General features: G+C 38.5%; 1 protein-coding gene across 5 annotated transcripts in view; it reads right to left on the bottom strand.

The window, feature by feature from the left end:
- LOC143887821 (MADS-box protein SOC1-like) overlaps window positions 1–12,322 on the bottom strand; it is a 59,186-nt gene extending 46,864 nt beyond the window's left edge. For 4 of the 5 annotated variants that reach the window (XM_077392015.1, XM_077392018.1, XM_077392017.1 and 1 more), the window contains exons 1-2: window positions 12,189–12,317; window positions 11,870–12,062 (exon numbers count right to left, since the gene is read on the bottom strand). In XM_077392015.1, the coding sequence (XP_077248130.1) occupies window positions 11,870–12,051 (182 nt within the window). In that variant the 5' untranslated portion in view covers window positions 12,052–12,062; window positions 12,189–12,317. Of the gene's footprint in view, window positions 1–11,869; window positions 12,063–12,188 lie in introns of all 5 variants that reach the window. The other variant, XM_077392016.1, reaches the window with a different exon arrangement.
- Between the last annotated feature and the right edge of the window lie 5,397 nt (window positions 12,323–17,719).

Here is a 17,719-nt window from a genome sequence, read left to right as displayed (position 1 = left end):
TCGCACCCTAAAGCCGCACTCCAATCCGTGCCCTAAGCCGTACTCTTAAGCCGCACCCTAAGCCGCACCCCAACCCGCGGCCTACTTGGCCTTGACCCGAACCCCCGGTTCATTCGGCCTTGACCCAAGCCTACCCCACCTAGACTACCCAATCAGATTCCCACAATTCATATTTCAAAGCCATCATATCATCAGTCCCCATCATCAAATTAATTCCATCAGATTCTATCATACCCACCTGTTCCATCGAACCATACCCATGGTCCTATCCATCGGATCCAGCAACCATATTTCCTAATTTTTGATCCTCATGACTGTACGCCATAAACATGTCATATACCCATGGCTATCAGCCCATCCTACATCCCCATATTCCAGCCAAATTGATTCGATAGCATACCCATATCGCCATACATTCCTTACCATTTGGTTATCCCACGTCCAAGACAGTATCCAACTACGCCATGCCCATCAGATCCATGTACCACATCTCATCCACATCATCATATTTGAATCTTATATTTAATTAATCATCAGCCCATTACCCTCCATTTATGAACCCATAGTCATACCCATTCGATCCAACTCAACCCGAGTTGGCCCCGGACCAAAATCGAAATCCTGACCCCGAACCCAACCCCGACTCACCCCGGTTCAACCCAAACCACGGCAACCTAACCCAAGCCAACCCGGGTCCAACCCGAGTCAACCCACGCCTATTATTCTACCATAACAGCAGCCATACAACCCGTTCTCGCCTATCTAATTAGACCAATATTCAACCCATTTGATAAACTGTTGAGCCCACCCAACCTGGTCCAACCCGGACCTAACCCGTGTCCAACCCGAGTCAAACCAGGTCCAACCCAACCTAACCAGATTCAACCCGGACCTTACCCAACGCAACCTAACTGAACCTAAACCCGAACCCGAACCCGAAACCGAACCATGACCACACCCCATACTACTCAGCCACAAACCAACAGAAACAGCCCCTCCCCTGTTTTACCGACCAAAACAGCCTCTCTTGTCCACCGTTTTTTCAGCCAAAACAGCTCCTTCTACCCCTATTTTGCCAACCAAAACAGCCCCCATTGTGCCTTGTTTTGTTCACATGAGTAGCCCATAGTTTCCCAATTTTGTTAAACCAAACAGACTTAATACACCTTGAAATCGCACTCCTTTTTTCCAAAAGCTGAGTAGTACCCTATACCCCCAAGACTCACCCGAGTCATGCACCCGAGTTACACCCCATGACTCACCCGAGTCATGCTCCCTATATCCCCAACTCGAGTTACATCCCATCACTCACCCAAGTCACTCACCTAAACCCCAACCGAGTTATATTCCATGACTCCCTTGAGTCATGCACTAATACCCAACCTGAGTTGCACCCTTTAGTACCCAACCCGAGTTTCGCCCTTGTTTCAAACCGAGTTCCACCCCCAGACCTAACCAAGTTACACTACCCAATCCTTAACCGAGTTGCACCCTTATCTTTAACCAAGCTGCGTCCCATTGGCCGAATCTCATGAACCCATCCTTTGGACTCCCAAATTCAGTCCCTTGATGATTCTGTTATGATTCAATCCTTCGAAGTTGATTCCCAATTCAAACATCTCATTCCAAATTCTAGCTTCCAATACAAATTTCAAATTTCAACTCTTGATTTTCAATCTCAACCCTTCAATCTTAAACCCAAATCCCTTTGGAACTACGTATGGCTTGATCCCCACGACGGGGTACGTAGGCAACTTGGCAAAACCAAGTTCAGCCGCACCTTTCTCCATCCTTCCTATTCCTTCACACCCTTCTCCGTCCCTTCCACCCCTCTTTCTATCCCTTCTCCCTTTCTCAAGTCACTGATTGCATGTGTAGTTCTTTGGTCATTTTGCATGATTAGTTACTTTGCTTTCTATGTTTAGTTTCTTCACATGTTTCATCATTTAAAATGTCATGTTAATTATCTTTGGTAGAAATTGCATGTTTAGTTATTTTGTTTGAATTTGGAACTCTTTGGAATTTGAAAGCCTTAAAGAACCTAAGAACTTTCACCCAATTGGAAAATCACAATTCAAGATCAATTGTAAAAATCTTTTAGGTTCTGAACTTAGAGGTTGCACTTTAGGTTCCCCAATAGAATCTTAGAGTCAAAATTCGCACGGAAATACTAAGATGCAACTTAGGCCCATTGCATTAGATCTAGGTTCATATAGCGTAGGTCACTTCACCTCAAATCAATTAATCAAAATCAACTTAAGTCAAATCTCATCAATCTCAAAACAATCACATAGGCACGTAGGCATGTAGTTGCATGTAGGATGCACTCCTGGCCCGCATGAGTCTAAACTGTGAACGGCCAAATCATTAGTAATGTTTAGATTTCTAAAATAAAACTCACATTCACCCCCTTAGTTAAACCTGAATAATTAAAACTTTTAAAAAGTTAGGCAAGGTCGGTGCTGTAGACACCCCATTTTGCTCTGCTTTAATCAACAAAGAAGTTAGTGTTCTTGTTATCGGTCTTTTTCAGTGTTTTCCATTCCCGTATCAGTCCCTTATGCTTTCTCGATCTTTTCAATCATTTCCGCCATGTTTCGCATATTCCCGCCAAGCGTTGAGAGGGGTCATTTAGAAGAATCCAAACCAGAGAGAGTGTGGACCCATTTGGTGGGGCCGCATGATGCATTTTGATTAAATTTGGATCGAGTAAGTGGGCCCAGCTAAAAGAGCGTTCGAGTCATCTATAAAGGTCGCTATGGATTTCAAAGATCAAATTTTAAGAAAAAAATGAGTACATCTAGCATGGAATGGGGCCCACATTATGATGATCCAAGTCACTCACTTGATAGGATGGCTCGGATCAACCCACCATTTGGACCGGTTGAGATCATCTTACGAAGAGGGTTTGAGGAATACTAATTGCTTTTATTACAGATCAATAAATTGGATGATTTGGATCACCCCATGGAATAGATTTAATGAGCGCGACCGATTTACATTTTGGCCCACAGGTTGAACGGGTTAGATCTTCCCATGAAAATGGTTGGTGGGCCCAACCCATTCTTGTTACGGCCCATCAATTGAATAGCTAGGATCATCTTATAGAAGAGGTTAAGGTACGGTCAATCAATTCATCGCAGCCCAATATTTGAGCGGTTAAGATTGTCGGGTGGTCCCATCAAATGGACAGTTTAGATCATGCTAGTGGAAACGCATAGTGAAGAAAGATTATTTACTTATTAAAAAAATAAAAAGGAAAATATGCTTCTCGTATGGGAAACATTCCCAAACGACTGTCAAAGAATTGGAAAGGAATTCGAGTATTAAAAAAAAAGGAAGAAAAAGGATAACAAGGGAATTCTCTCTGGGCAGCAAAGGAAAAAAAGGGAGGACCGGCTGGAAGATTCTAAAAAAGAAAAGAAAAGAGAAAGGAAAAGAGAGAAACTTTCTTTCTTTGGTGAAGCTTTGATGATGATAACAGAGCAAAAGGGAGGAAAAAGGAGGGGGAGCCGGAGGAGATCTGGCACTCGGTTTTTGGTTCAAACGACAGCAATGGAGAGGAGGGGGGTGTTTTTTTTTTAGAAAAGGAGGAAGAATGGCTTTCTCGGTTGGGGCTCTCGGATCCATCTCCGTGTTCCACAGATCTCTCTCAACTCTGCAATTTTCTCTAAAAGTTTTCTCTCCACACGGCAAACGATATTCTCTTCAGAAGGGGGTGTAGCAACAGCTTGGGTTTTTTATTCCACCAAAGAGAAAAAAAAAAAAAAAACAGAGTATTCTCTCTGTTGGTGAAAGGCTCTCCATTTTCTCTCCCCATCATCCCAAACAACAGCCACCTCTCACTCTGTTTTTGTCTTATCTCCCTCACCATCCCTTTGCTTTCTTCTCACCATCTATCTCTCAATCTCCGCCTAGTTCTCTCTCTCACCTCTCGATTATAAAAAAAGAAAAGAAAGAAAAACACAGAGAAAACAGAGCATCGTTTTGCTCTCTCTCTCTCTCTCTCTCTCTCATAAAAACTACAAAAACAGAGTGTTTTCACGTTTTTTTTTTTACTCTTTTTTTTTCGTTTTTTCTCGTTTCTCTCTCACTCCCTCCATCCACGATTCACCCTCGCTCCATTCTCTATTTCGCTCTCTCTCACTCCTACTCCACTCTCTGTTTCACTCTCTCCCACCCTCATTCCACTCTCTGTCTCGTTCCCTGTCTGTGTCTCCATCCCACTCTCATTTTCACTCTCTTTTACTCTCTATCACTCTCTCTCTCTATTTATCTATCTCTCTCTCTATCTCTCACTTTCCATCTCTCAACCTCTATCTCTTTGTGTTTCTCTCGGTCTCAATCTCTCTCTATCCCTCTCATTCACTCTTATCTATCTATCTCTTTCTCACAGTAAGAAAAATAAGAAAAAAAGAAAGGAAAAAATAAAGAAAAAGAGAAGAAGGAAACGAAGCAGATCGAGCGACGGCGCGATTTTCGAATTTTTCGGCTCTCGGATTCGGCGAAGAACTCCATCACAGGTTGGTACACAGTTCTCGAATTTTTCCGAAATTATTTGGTATTTTTTTAGTGTTTTGCATGATTTTTAAGCATTTAAATGATTTTAATTCAATATTAAATGTGTGTGCTTAAATTCATGATCTCATTGGGTGTTTCAAATCCGTTTCGTCCCGAAATTTAATACGATGTTCTACTTAAATAGGGTAAAATAACTATCAGATCGGATCAGACATTGGATCAACGGTTTTTTAGAATTTGAGTGAAGAGTGGTATTTTATTTAAAATATTGGCTGAGTAATTACGAAATTCAAAAAAATAGCCATCTCAGGATGATCTATTTTTTGGAATTTTAAATTTTTCTTGTGTTCATCACATCAGAACAAGGTTAGAGGATGTTTTCCGGAATCGTAATTGTTTCGAAAATCGTGTTTTAAAAATAGAAAACTCTTCAAAAATATCTTTTCGACGAAGAAAAATAAAATATATACTAACGAATTCCAAAATTAATGAAATTTTGTGGAAAAATAATATAATGCTGATACATTCTACCATGAATTTTTGAGAATTTTTGGATTTTCTTTGGTATATTATTTTATGCTTTCTTTGAAAATTATCAGATTTTGGGAGAATTTTTACAGACATCAGATCACAGATAAAATTCCCGAAATTTTTACCGTAATCTTATATTCCATATTTCTAGTTGCTGTAAAATTTTCAAGTGATTTAGATCTTGTTTCATATGGGATGTAGTGTTAATTCATAATCTGGTTTGAAAATTGAAAAATCTGAAACTGATAGTAAATAGTTTTTAAAATTCATGAAAATCTCACAGCATGCTATATTTACTCATATTTTATTTCTGTAGAAATTTCATTGAATTTAGATTTCTATTTCTAGTAGTTTCTGTATTATTTTTGCAATCTGGTCAATTAATTGTTAAATCAAAATTAAATATGAGCTTAATGTAAAAATCTGTAAAAATCTTCCAGTAAGCTACATTTCATCATATCTCGCTGCTGTAGAAGTTTCAACTCATTTCGAATTCGTTTGCAACAGTTTCACTTGTAAAATCTCTCATATGTTTAAAATTGATAAAATTCATTGAAAATCCGAAATTAATTGAAAATCATCTGAAAATCTCTAAAGAACCTTAAATCTCTGTCACCTATTAACTCCTTAATCCATTGAAACAAAAATTTTAGGATTGTTAGATTTCCCTGGAGAAATGGCCAGCGCATCCATAATCGTATTCCAATTGCAACCGATCTTTGACAATTTGAATATTTAAGCTATAACATGTTGTTGGCTCCGAGGTTACTGTCCACGGAAATCCTGAGATATGCCAGGCAATAAGATGCTATAACCTAAGTATTAAATTGCGCAAGGAAAGAGCGCACGATTCCCTTCCTTGGATGCTATTCTGGGCCGAAATTGGTGAACCCTAGAGCCATTGGTAATCCTTAAATGTTCAAAAATTGAAAATCCTTGAAATCTGAAATTCATTAACTTCAAGAACTTGAATCGATTAGTCTCGAGTCTTTCGGAACCATTGGATTATGGTTTCCGATATAAGAACCATTAGTGCCCAACTTAGGAACACTTATGTCAGGTCGTGTCCTAGGTTTTAGGGTGTCCTAGGTTTTAGGGAGTCCTAGAGTTAGGAGTCCAGCCTCATCACGGACGTTTGCTATGGATAGCAACCGTACCATAGGTCTAGTTACACTAGTCACCCAATTTTTCCCTAGGACAAGCCTAGTTATCTAGGATGTAGGTTAACCTGCATTAGTCTAAGGGACAACTTGCATTTAGATAAGATCATATAGCATCTTAGATGAAATCCTAGGATAATAAAAATCTTCAACTTGAATTAAATAACTTATCTTAAAACTGTTGAAACAGTCAATCCAGTCTAGATCGGTGTCTTAGTTGAGTTAGGCATAAGTAGCTTAGCTTAGGTGCACCGAACTACGTCGACTCTGATCACAGTGAGGCTTGGGTACGTAGGCAGCTTGGATGTCTGATGGCATACCAACCGCGAGTCGGCTCCACAACAAATGTGGGGTTTTGTATATTTATTTTATTATGAATTCTTAATTAAAATATGTAGGATTTCCTTGAAATTAGAATTTTAGGAGAACTTTCACTTAGATTGAATCCAGATAAATTAAGAAATCAAGATACACATTTAGGATTCATATTGAAATTAGATATTATGATGCATGTCACCTAGTTCGCACATTAACAGAGAGTTTAATGAGCCATTTAAAATAAATTTAAAAGAGTTAACTTTTGGAATCGAAGACCGATTATCGGGCAGGAATGGTGCATATGGTGGATAACTCCCCATACCTTCCATTCTCGTAACCAGGTAGCGAGTCTAGATTTCTGGTTAGTTATGGGTCCTAGATCCCACATCTAGGTGGCGACTCTGTCAGTCTCTTTTGTGTGGAATTCGGATTGCCTTAGTAATCCCAAGTTCACATAAAAGATGGATTAAAATCAATAATTAAAATGCACACGTCAATCGCGTGGGTACGAGAGACCAAGAGAGATCGTGGCGGCTCGCGCCCCACCCCTCTCGCTGGATCGGGTCCCACAGGTGCTGTACACTTCGTGCGGTACACCTTCCGACTTCGTAATCAGGTAACTTACCCATAATTCAAAATGTAGACCAAATTAACAGAGTTAATCATGGGTCCTAGATCCCTAATCTAGGTGGCGACTCTGGTCAGTTGCTTCTTTCGTGAAGTTAGGACTTTTATCCTAAATTTGTGAAAAAAAGCAATCATATTCAAATCCAATGGACAAAGGCGCTATCATCATCATCGTAAAACAAACCCTCGTGGGACCACCCCCCTCGGGAAGGGATCCACAGTTGCAAATATCTCAGCATGAAAAGATTTCATTCTAATGTTGTCACATCAACATAACATTTTCTTAAAGTAAGAAAATGTTAAGATAAAAATCGAACACATCAAGTCATAGGGCCTACCAAAGTAAATGAAGCATCTTAGATTCACAACAAGTTTAAATTTCATGGAGATCTCAAGATATAAATGAAAAATATCCAAGATGGTAGAATAATATCAAAAATAGTTGAACAACATTATCTCATACCATATTTGAACCTTCTCGTTTTTAAAATTCAGCTAAGGATTTGGCTAATAAATAGTAGTTATTCAATCCGATGACTAAATTAGTCAAAAAAAGGAAGACAAATTAATGGAAAGTTGATAGAGAGAGAGAGAGGGAATACTGTATCTTTTTCTACTCTCCGACCACTTCAATTAAGGGGAAAGGTAGCTTCCTGTCCAATCCTTTGCACTATTGGTGAAATACCGCAAAACGTGTCGGGGTATTTCTGTCCAATCCTTGTTGACAAAACCCCATAAGTAGAGGGGTAAATTAGTGAAGTAGTGCTTAAGTTAAAACGTAAACCTAAACACATAGTATAAATACTAATTTTCTATAAATCTTGTATTTTTCAAGCTATAGAAACCCTAGCCTACATGGAGGAAGCCTACATGGAGGAAGCCCTATAGCGAGGAAGAGAGCCATCCAAGGGGGTCTCACTACCGGAAAACCTAGATTGAGGAAAGCATTTGATCTGATTTCAGATTTGGGGTTGTTATCCATTGATCTTAAAAGTACTCAGTTATTTTGGAAAGGAAGTGACAGTTTTCCTTTTTGGTTCCATTGTCCAGTGTGTTTCCGACGATCTTGTCGGGCCTCGTTGGAATCCTTCCGTCATAAGCTTTCCAAAGGCACCAACCTCACTCGATTCTGACAAGAGACAATGAAGTTATGATCTTCGATGTAGAAAATTGGGGAAAATCCCACAATTCGGAGAAAAACCCAAATCACCTGATCGGTTGACCGAGCACCTGTTCGATCAACTGAAGGTTTCTCTAATGTTCGGAAAAAAATTATGAAAATTCTCAGGTCGGTCGACCAACCCCATTTGCCTGGGGAATTATCCAGGGTTGTTTTTAACGTAGTTTGAGTTCCACGATCGCACCCCCCTGCATCCAAAATGCATGCTTAATAGCCTTGAGTGTAATTTAATGATAAAAATCTATGTTTGATAAGATTTGGATTCCAATCTCTGAGAGATTGGAAAGAGACCTCTCTCTGGCGGATTGTTCGGAGCTTTGAAGGCACCAAGGATTTTCTATAAGGGATATGATAGATCTTTAGTGGTTTTGCTCTCTAAAATGAACTGAGGTGGATTGGTACTATCCTGAGAATAATTTTAAGAAAAACTTATGAGTATGATAATGATGGTATAGGTTATCCCTATGTTTAACAAACAAAGCCATGTTCGATCGTGTTTTCGTATATTCTGCTATAAATGCATGAAATACGGTATCTACCCTGTATTATGCATGATGATTTCAAATTGCCTTACAATTGAAGGCTTATTGCATTGAATGAATAGTAATGGACTTGGCTATGGGTTGCCATGCTCCTTTTACACATGGGCTCTTCATCATGTTACATTTTGCTAGCTATGCTTAAAGTTTGTTCTATCACACCACATCATGCATGATATTAATGAAAACACTTGAAAAGAAAGTTATCTCTAATGAACTGTCTAATTGATACTTGATGTACCCTAGCTACACGTTCATGGGCGTTTTACCAAGGATTAACGACAATCACACCTGCTAGTGCAAATCAGAGAAGAAGATAAAAGGAAAACAACCATGTTTCTTCATTCTCTATATTATTTCATAAAATTAATCGAAGTCCCCTTTCAAATGTCCCTAACATCTTTTATAATAAGAATTTCCATACTAGCAACATTCTAAAACTAATCTACGACATATAACAAGATACCTATTTTAGACTCCTAGTAAAAGTAGGTTTCCCAAGAGATGTTCTAGAGTTTCTAAACAAGAGTTTTATTCACTAAAAAACCTAACCTAATTATACGCATGGCTTTAAATCCAAAATTTCGGGTTTCGGTGGAGACCGAAAGCGAAATCCGTAATACCCGAAATGTTACTTTATTTCAATCAAAATCTCGATCTGAAATTTCAGGAATATCACCAAACAATCTGGATTTTATTCGTTATTTAATATTTTCCTGAAATTTCAACTGAAATTACCGAAATTTCGTCCGAAATTTTGCACGAGATATTACTTTATTTGATTTCGTTGGATTTCGTCTGAAATTTCAAAATTCCCGGTGAGGATCAAAACGCATTCCGAAAGTGAAATTTGAAACCATGATTATAAGAGGTAATCTTTCAAATAGTAAGGTTTTCTAAGAATCATTTTCCGTTTGCTGTTTTGGAATAAGACTTTCTAGGTCAAGAGATGCGGTTGTATCAGACTCCTCGAGTTGGAGAGAAACAATCCTCGAATTTGTATCTTCCGAAGAGAGCAGATTCTTACTAATTTTCATCAACCTTATTTTCCATGATTCAGAAAAACTCATCCTTGAATTTTGAAGTATCGAAGAACGATCATCAACTTTGTTTGCTGCCCTTTCAGGATCTCCTCTAAAGCAGTGCTAAAGAATGGACATGTGGTTATATAGCATATCTCTCGTTGGTGGTAAACTATATAGTAGGTCCTCTAGGTGAAGTGAGAACATCAGAGAATTCCTCACCAGTGGCCTCACCAATTCTGGAATTTCTTCAACTAATTCCTTTTTAGTCACTAGCGCATAAACAAAACTTGAACTTTCAGTAACTAATAGATATCCGTCCTCCGAATATTCATCGTATATTGGTGGTGACTCCCAATCTATGATCTTTTACTCTAAATAGCAATAGAATGGTTTCAAGTCTCGTGTTACCTTCTCAACCTCGAAACATAATTTCTAACGCTTGAAATCACCTTCGGTAGCCTTAGCTCTCATTGGTCATCACGACGGACAATCATGTCATTGGCTCATGGCGTCTACGTCTGATTTCCATCCCCTATTATGGAAGAAGACTGAACTGATCTCAACTGCTCCATGAGTTTTTCCACCTACCTCCTCGGTGTTGCCATCCCCTATTACATTAATTAGTTGTGGAATGGATAATCTGCTCCATATTCTAGCCTTGCACGTCTGTGAATTTTACTTGAAATTGTACGACGTTGTTGCGTGCCTGGCGATGGGCTCGGCACGATTATCGAATCTCAAAATGGGTTACATGGCCTCCTCTGAACAGGTGGGATTGACGAGATTATCAAAACTTAAAAATGGCTTTCACCAAAGGGAGCTGAAAGACCACAAACCGGTCATTTGATTATGAGTTCAGACTCTAATCTCATTCCCACAACGACTAAATTGAGATAAGATTCTTTAAAGTTCCAACACTTGTAGATCTGAATAGTCTTGAAGTAGAGCTAATGATAATCTGTTTGTGTTAATATACGGTGGAACTATCATTCTTGGCTAAGACTCTAATCCTACTACCACTGACTAAATTGAGATAAGATTTTTTAAAATTCCAACAATTATAGCTGTGAATAGTCTTGAAGTAGAGCTATCTGTTTGTGTTAATATACGGTCGAACTACCATTCTTGACATTGGTTTTAGTAAAGAAAAGTAAAACTAAACCTTGGGAAAAGTTCCCTAAAATAAGAAGGGAAGAAGTATGCCTATATGATATGAAATGAAACCGATAAAAAATCTAATTAAAGAAACCCATATGCGGGATAATATCTAAAATGTCAAACTCACCAAGGAACGAAGAGATAGGAAACGAAAAAAAAAAACATGTTTGCTACAACCTACGGACTTTACGAATAAGAAACCCTATTTTTATGTAGGGAAAAGTTGAGTCAGTATTAGATTTCGTGATGAAATAAAAGCCATCTTTTTCTTGTTTATTAAATGCCCGCCACTCAATCGATCGGGTTCCAGACTCCAAAAGAAGGATTGCACAATAAGATTTTCCAAGAGAGAGCGAGAGAGAGAAGTTATTAGGGTTTTTCCGTGAGACCCATCTGGCGATCTAACGTCGATTGTCTGGAAATAGGCAGTGCTGATACGTTGTCTGAGAAAGATAGTAAGAGAGAAAACTAGTACGAGAGAAAGAGAGCAAGTCTCTTTTTTTCTTATTAGATTTGGAATTATTTATGGTATTAGTCGGAAACTATACTTCTGGATAAAGCTCCGACAGTATTAGTACAGTGTTGGAATTAATGTCTTTGATTTAAAGTGATAAAGAAGGAAATAGTACAATTCAATTCAGCTGTAAACCACAAACACTCTGGGCTCGAGAAAAATCTAATCTAGAAAAGCACTACTACGTACGAACGCCCATATGATATAAATTAATAAAAACAAAAAAAGAACAAATCAATTTCAGGTGACCTTCATTTTTCATTAGAGAGATCGAGAGAGAGAGAGCAATAACTTACTTGGAGTTGGCAAATTCATAAAGCTTCCCTCTTGGTGAGAAAACGATGAGCCCAACTTCGGCATCACAAAGAACAGATAGCTCAAATGCCTTCTTAAGCAACCCATTTCTACGCTTTGAGAAAGTCACTTGTCTACTCGTTGCGTTCTCAATCCTTCTCATCTGGGTTTTCCCCCTCACCATCTCTCTTCTTCCTTATCAACAAAAGATAAGATTTGGTATCAAAAAAAAATCCCAGATTTCTAATTTAAATAATCTCACCAGTAAGTTATAACACTATCCAAAGACCAAAAATAAAAGCCAGCAAGAAGAGAACAAACCCTTTTTCTGATTCTTCTTATTTCTTCCTTCTACAGCAAAAAATGGAAACAAAATAGATAGTTTATCTAAACGTTGTGTCTTTTCTTTCCTCCTTCGGTAAAAGAAAGCCCTAAAATTATTTCTTCCTTTTAAAGGCATAAAAACATGTATTAAATATGTTATTTCAGACCACCATCACCAAAACCTGCCCTCCACCACCCATCTATCTTGGTGGGACCCACATAAATAGGAGAAGTCAACATCTTCCGTATGATTCCGTACACCATGGGCCTATGAGAAGTCGACACGTAAAATTGCCAGTGCGCCATCGCAATCTTCGCTTTCCCATAAAGGACAGACCGCGTCACGTGGTCTTTTTTTTTTTCCGGGTCCGAGAGTTTATCCACCCTCTCTTTTGATAAACCCACTCCCATTTAGCGGGAAAAATAAAGCGGCCTCTTTTACGACCCTCAAGACACAACGCGGAGAACGCGGGCCTCTTTCCCTCGGCTTAACTTGGGTGAAGTATCTTCTCTCTATTATTGGCTCTGTTCACTTGCGTTCTCGGAAAAGCAAATTCCTAAAAAACAGCCTCTTTTTTCCTTGACAAAATAGAATTCTGGTGTTCACTTGCTTTCCTGAGAAAGTAACGCCTAAGTAAAAAATGTCAAATAATTATATGGAAATTGTCAAAAATGATGCGGAAATGTCTCTTTTCTCACAAGTGTGGGAAACCAAATCCCACTATTTTGGTCGGATTTGTTTTCCCCGAAAAACTAGTGAAAAAAAGGTGGGTAAGCAATTTCTCGGAAAACCTTTTCCTGCACAGTTCCTGCACACGTGAACAGGTGTGGGAAACCTTTTCCTACATAGTTTTTTCTTGATTTTTTTTCCTAATGCCACGTTAGATTCCCGGGAAACCTTTTCTTTTCCTTTCCCGAGAAAACAAGTGAACATAGCCAATTAAGTGTTTAGGCACTGTTACATACTGACCAGACGTGTCGAATTTTGTTTCATAATATGTGCTTCACATAGGTTTCTTTTCTGTCTTTCTTTCCTGTCTTTCCTCTTTTGTGGGTACCACCCTCAAGACCCATGCCTTTCGCTTTTTGCTTTTTTAATAGGGAAAATAATTTAAAAAATTGTGACTTTTAACTAAAATTATGAAAAAAAAGTTGTATCGGCTAAATTATGAGAAAGGGGTGAAACGTATCCCAAGGCATGTTTTAAGACAAGAATGCCCTTTACTTGCTTTTCCCTCTACCTTTTTTAGAAACGGATCCCAATACATTTCACAAACCCTATTCACTTTTTTTTACCTTCTTCTTCCCTACGCCAGTGTTGAAAGTCCATTGCCTTTGGTAAAACTCCATTGTACAGCCCCCTTTTAGGATGAAATCAGCCCATAATTTTCAAAATGGATTATACAACTCATACCATAGGATGATCCAAACCGCCCAATTGATGGGCCACAACGTAAATAATTTGTGCCCCAAAAATCAGTTCCATAGGATGATTCTAACCATCCGATCTAAAGAGGGACTCAGATTATGAAAACCTCTATAGATTGGACGGTTGGGATCATCTATGGAAATAATTTTTGGGGCACAACTTATTTATGTTGTGGCCCATCAATTGGGCGGTTTGGATCATCCCATGGTGTGGGCTGTACAGTCCATTTTAAAAAATACGGGGTGAATTTATCATTGCCCTTCTAGAAATTGTGTTCAATTATATAAATACGCTTGGCCTTTTGACTTGGTGGTAGGGAAGACCTATTGTTTCTTCATGAGAAAGAGTTTTTATATGGTGTAAAACCATATACTCTAGCATTTTTCAAAAAGTACTGTACGGGTCACACCATAGGATGATCCAAACCGTCCATTAGATGGGCCACATTGCAAATAGATTGTGCCCAAAAAATCACTTCCATTGGGTGATCCTAGCCCTCCAATCCATAGAGGAAATTCGGATTATGGAAACCTCTACAAGTGGTACTAAAAAAAACGTTTGAGGGAAGGGATATAATATAGTATATTACGTTAATGTTTTATTCATTTGTATTTATTTATTTATTTCATACTTTATTACTTAAAATACTCATATGAATGTTAGTTGCTGGGGTATTTATGATAAGCACAACCCATTTGTAAACTGGGCCTAAAAGATAGGCCTACGCCTTGAGTAAGCAAATGCTTAGATCAAACTCATCATAAGGTGGATGGCTGAGACAAGCTTTTTGGTCTGGCCCGAGCCATCTTTCACCACTATTTGATGTATATATTACATGCCGACTGAAAGAAAATTCTTGATACTCTAAGCCATAATAATAGTGGAATTCTGTAATATGCCTGGTAATCACGAGTAAAAAGCTCAGAAGTCATGAACACCTGCGGATATCTCGGTGGTTTGCATAGGGACAGAAAGAGAGCTGGTGCTCATGCTCTTCTTTGGCGGGCGTGATGTTAGGGAGGCACCTATGAAAGATAGAAATGTACAAAATTTGCACCCTTCTATCTTTAAACTTTCTACTTTGCACATATTGAGATGTGCACATTTCTATTTTTAATAGGCTCTGATTCTTTCAACGTAAAATGGGCCGGCGTAAAACAAATTTTACACCCATTTTTACACTTAGGCGCTTAAATTTTGTTAGAAGCAAAGTTGCACTGTAAAACCGCCTGCAAGATTGAAGACATTCTGTAATTAGAATTGACAAATCTCCATCCTGTTACCATTATGATATCATATGCATGTTTGTTGTTTCCTTAGTCAGAGATGGAGGAAAGGTGGAAGAATATATTATTTTTCTACAACAAATTTCTAACACAAAAGAATTGACGTGAAGTAATGTTCTTATCACTAAATCAGGCCTCAATGAACATCCTTTTGTGGTGTGCAAACCGATTACCTTCCCTGCTCTATCTGCTTTCAACTGCCATTGAAATGCATTTTTTTATTCAACGCCATGAGCAGAGCTTATTCCATGGCATTTCTCCAATGAGAAATTATATGGTGCCCGAGCGTCAAGTCCCGTGAAGGTGGTTACCACCCTTGATATTTGATCCAACAGAAGCGTCTTAAAAAAGTGTGCTGCTGTTGGATCAAATATAGAGGGTCGTACCACTTTCATGGTACTCGACAGTCAGCACCGTATAAAAACGCTTACTCCATTAGGATGCAGTTTACAAAAACATAAAATCTGATAATTTATCTTATTCAATGCAAAACTTATTGCTTTCTGAGACGAAAGTGAGAAGAGAGGAAATCGAAACCCTTCTCATTTTTGTTGGAATAAAACCAACGAGGTTGGAGGGAGAAGATGAGTTTCAAAAGAAGAAGATTGTTCTCTTGATATCAAAAACACAAAGAAAATAACCCAAGTTGTTGTACTACTCAAAACCCTTCCAATTTCACTTAAAGAACTTACAAATGAAGAAGATACATAGTCTAAAACATAACCTACATTCCAAATCCGAATTTAATAAGTCTTAACTAATCTTAGCTTCCCTAAGTACCACTAACACACTATCACATGAAAAGTAAATAACTAGTACAATTCCAAAACACAAAACATAGTCCCTAGGCCATTAAATGCCACAAAGGAGATTTCCAATGTGGTCAAAAATCTTCCAAGCCAAGAAGTCAAGTGGATAGATGATCATGATCTAGTGGTCAAGATTAATTTCCAACAGCCCCCCTTAAGCTAGACCACTACAATACCGAGTTTTGCCTTCATCTTGATGAATGTATCGGTCTTCAAAACTTTTGTAAAAATATCCGCAACTTGATCTTGAGTCTTGCAAAAACGAACGTTGACAACTCCACCATTTACCAAGTCTCGAATGAAATGATACTTGATCCTTATGTGCTTGCTTTTGCCATGAAAAACTGGATTCTTTGTGAGTGAAATAGCCGAACTATTATCACAAAATAAATGTGTACCACATTTTTGAGGATGTTTGAGTTCTTCTAATATCCATCGTAGCCAAAGACATTGGCAACCCGCCGAAGATAATGAAATGTACTCCGCTTCCGCCGTAGAAAGAGCAACAACCGATTGCTTCTTTGATGCCCAAGAAATTGCACCCGAACCAATGTTAAAAACATAGCCGGAAGTACTCTTGCTATCATCAACACTTCCGCCCCAATCACTATCACAATAACCAATCAAACTTGATTCTTTAACTCTTCCATAACGTATCCCATGATCAACCGTTCCACTTACATACCTTAGGATTCTTTTACCGGCTTCCCAATGACTTCTTTTTGGTGATTCCATAAATCTACTAAACATACTCACCGCAAATATAAGATCCGGTCTTGTAGCCGTCAAGTACATGAGACTACCGACAAGACTTCTATAAAGAGTTGCATCAACTCCTTTCTCATCCCCATTCTTGCATAGTTTCAAACCAACTTCCATAGGTGTGCTAATATGTGTAGCACCTTCCATTCTAAACCTTTTTAGCAAATCCTTTGCATACTTCTTTTGAGAAATAAAAATTCCATCCTCTCTTTGGTTGACCTCAATACCAAGAAAGAAATGGAGAAGACCCATGTCGGTCATCTCAAATTCTTGCATCATATTTCTTTTGAATTCTTCACACATACTTGAACTATTGCCGGTAAAAATTAAATCATCAACATATAAGCAAACAATCAAAAGCTCACCTTTAGTGTTCTCTTTGATGTAGAGGGTGTGTTCATAAGGACACCTTTTAAAACCATTCTTCATGAAATATCCGTCAATGCGACTATACCATGCCCTTGGTGCTTGTTTCAAGCCATATAAAGCCTTCTTCAATCGGCACACTTTGCTTTCTTCACCTTTCTTCACATAACCGGGAGGTTGATCAACATACACCTCCTCTTCAAGAAACCCATTTAAGAATGCCGATTTGACATCCATTTGATAAACCTTCCAGCTATTTTGTGCCGCCAAAGCTAGAACCATACGAATTGTCTCAAGACGAGCAACGGGAGCAAACACTTCTTTGTAATCAATGGCATACCTTTGCTTGTAGCCTTTTACTACTAAGCGAGCTTTATACTTTTCAACTTCACCACTTGCATTCAACTTTGTCTTGTAAACCCACTTCACACCGATAGTCTTTTGCCCATTTGGAAGCTCCGTTAGCTCCCAACTATTGTTCCTTTGGATTGAACACATTTCTTGATTCATTGCTTGCTTCCACTTTTCTTCTTGACATGCTTCCTCAAAACTAATCGGATCGGCATCGGCAAACAAAGCAAAATTTGCCAACTCTTCATCGGTAATTCTTCTAGACTTTTCATAAATTTCTCTTATGCTTTTCGTCTTCCTTGGAGGAGAGTCAGGGCTTGTTGAAGACGATGAAGATGATGGAGCCGAAGAAGATGGAGAAGAATATGGAGTGATAGTAGGAGCCACATCCTCTTCATTTTCTTCAATTCCACCATCATGAATATCTTTGCTTTCATCCATATCTACCAAAACTTCTTTCTTCTTCTCGCTTTGATACCACTTTGTTGGAATAAAACCAACGAGGTTGGAGGGAGAAGATGAGTT

Source organism: Tasmannia lanceolata, unplaced genomic scaffold, assembly GCF_043159265.1.
Source record: "Tasmannia lanceolata isolate RefF3 unplaced genomic scaffold, GAP_Taslan_0.1 ptg000012l, whole genome shotgun sequence".
NCBI classification, from domain to species: Eukaryota; Viridiplantae; Streptophyta; class Magnoliopsida; order Canellales; family Winteraceae; genus Tasmannia; species Tasmannia lanceolata.
The sequence above is the reverse complement of the archived record's forward strand: the minus strand, read 5'-3'. Positions and strand labels throughout refer to the sequence as shown.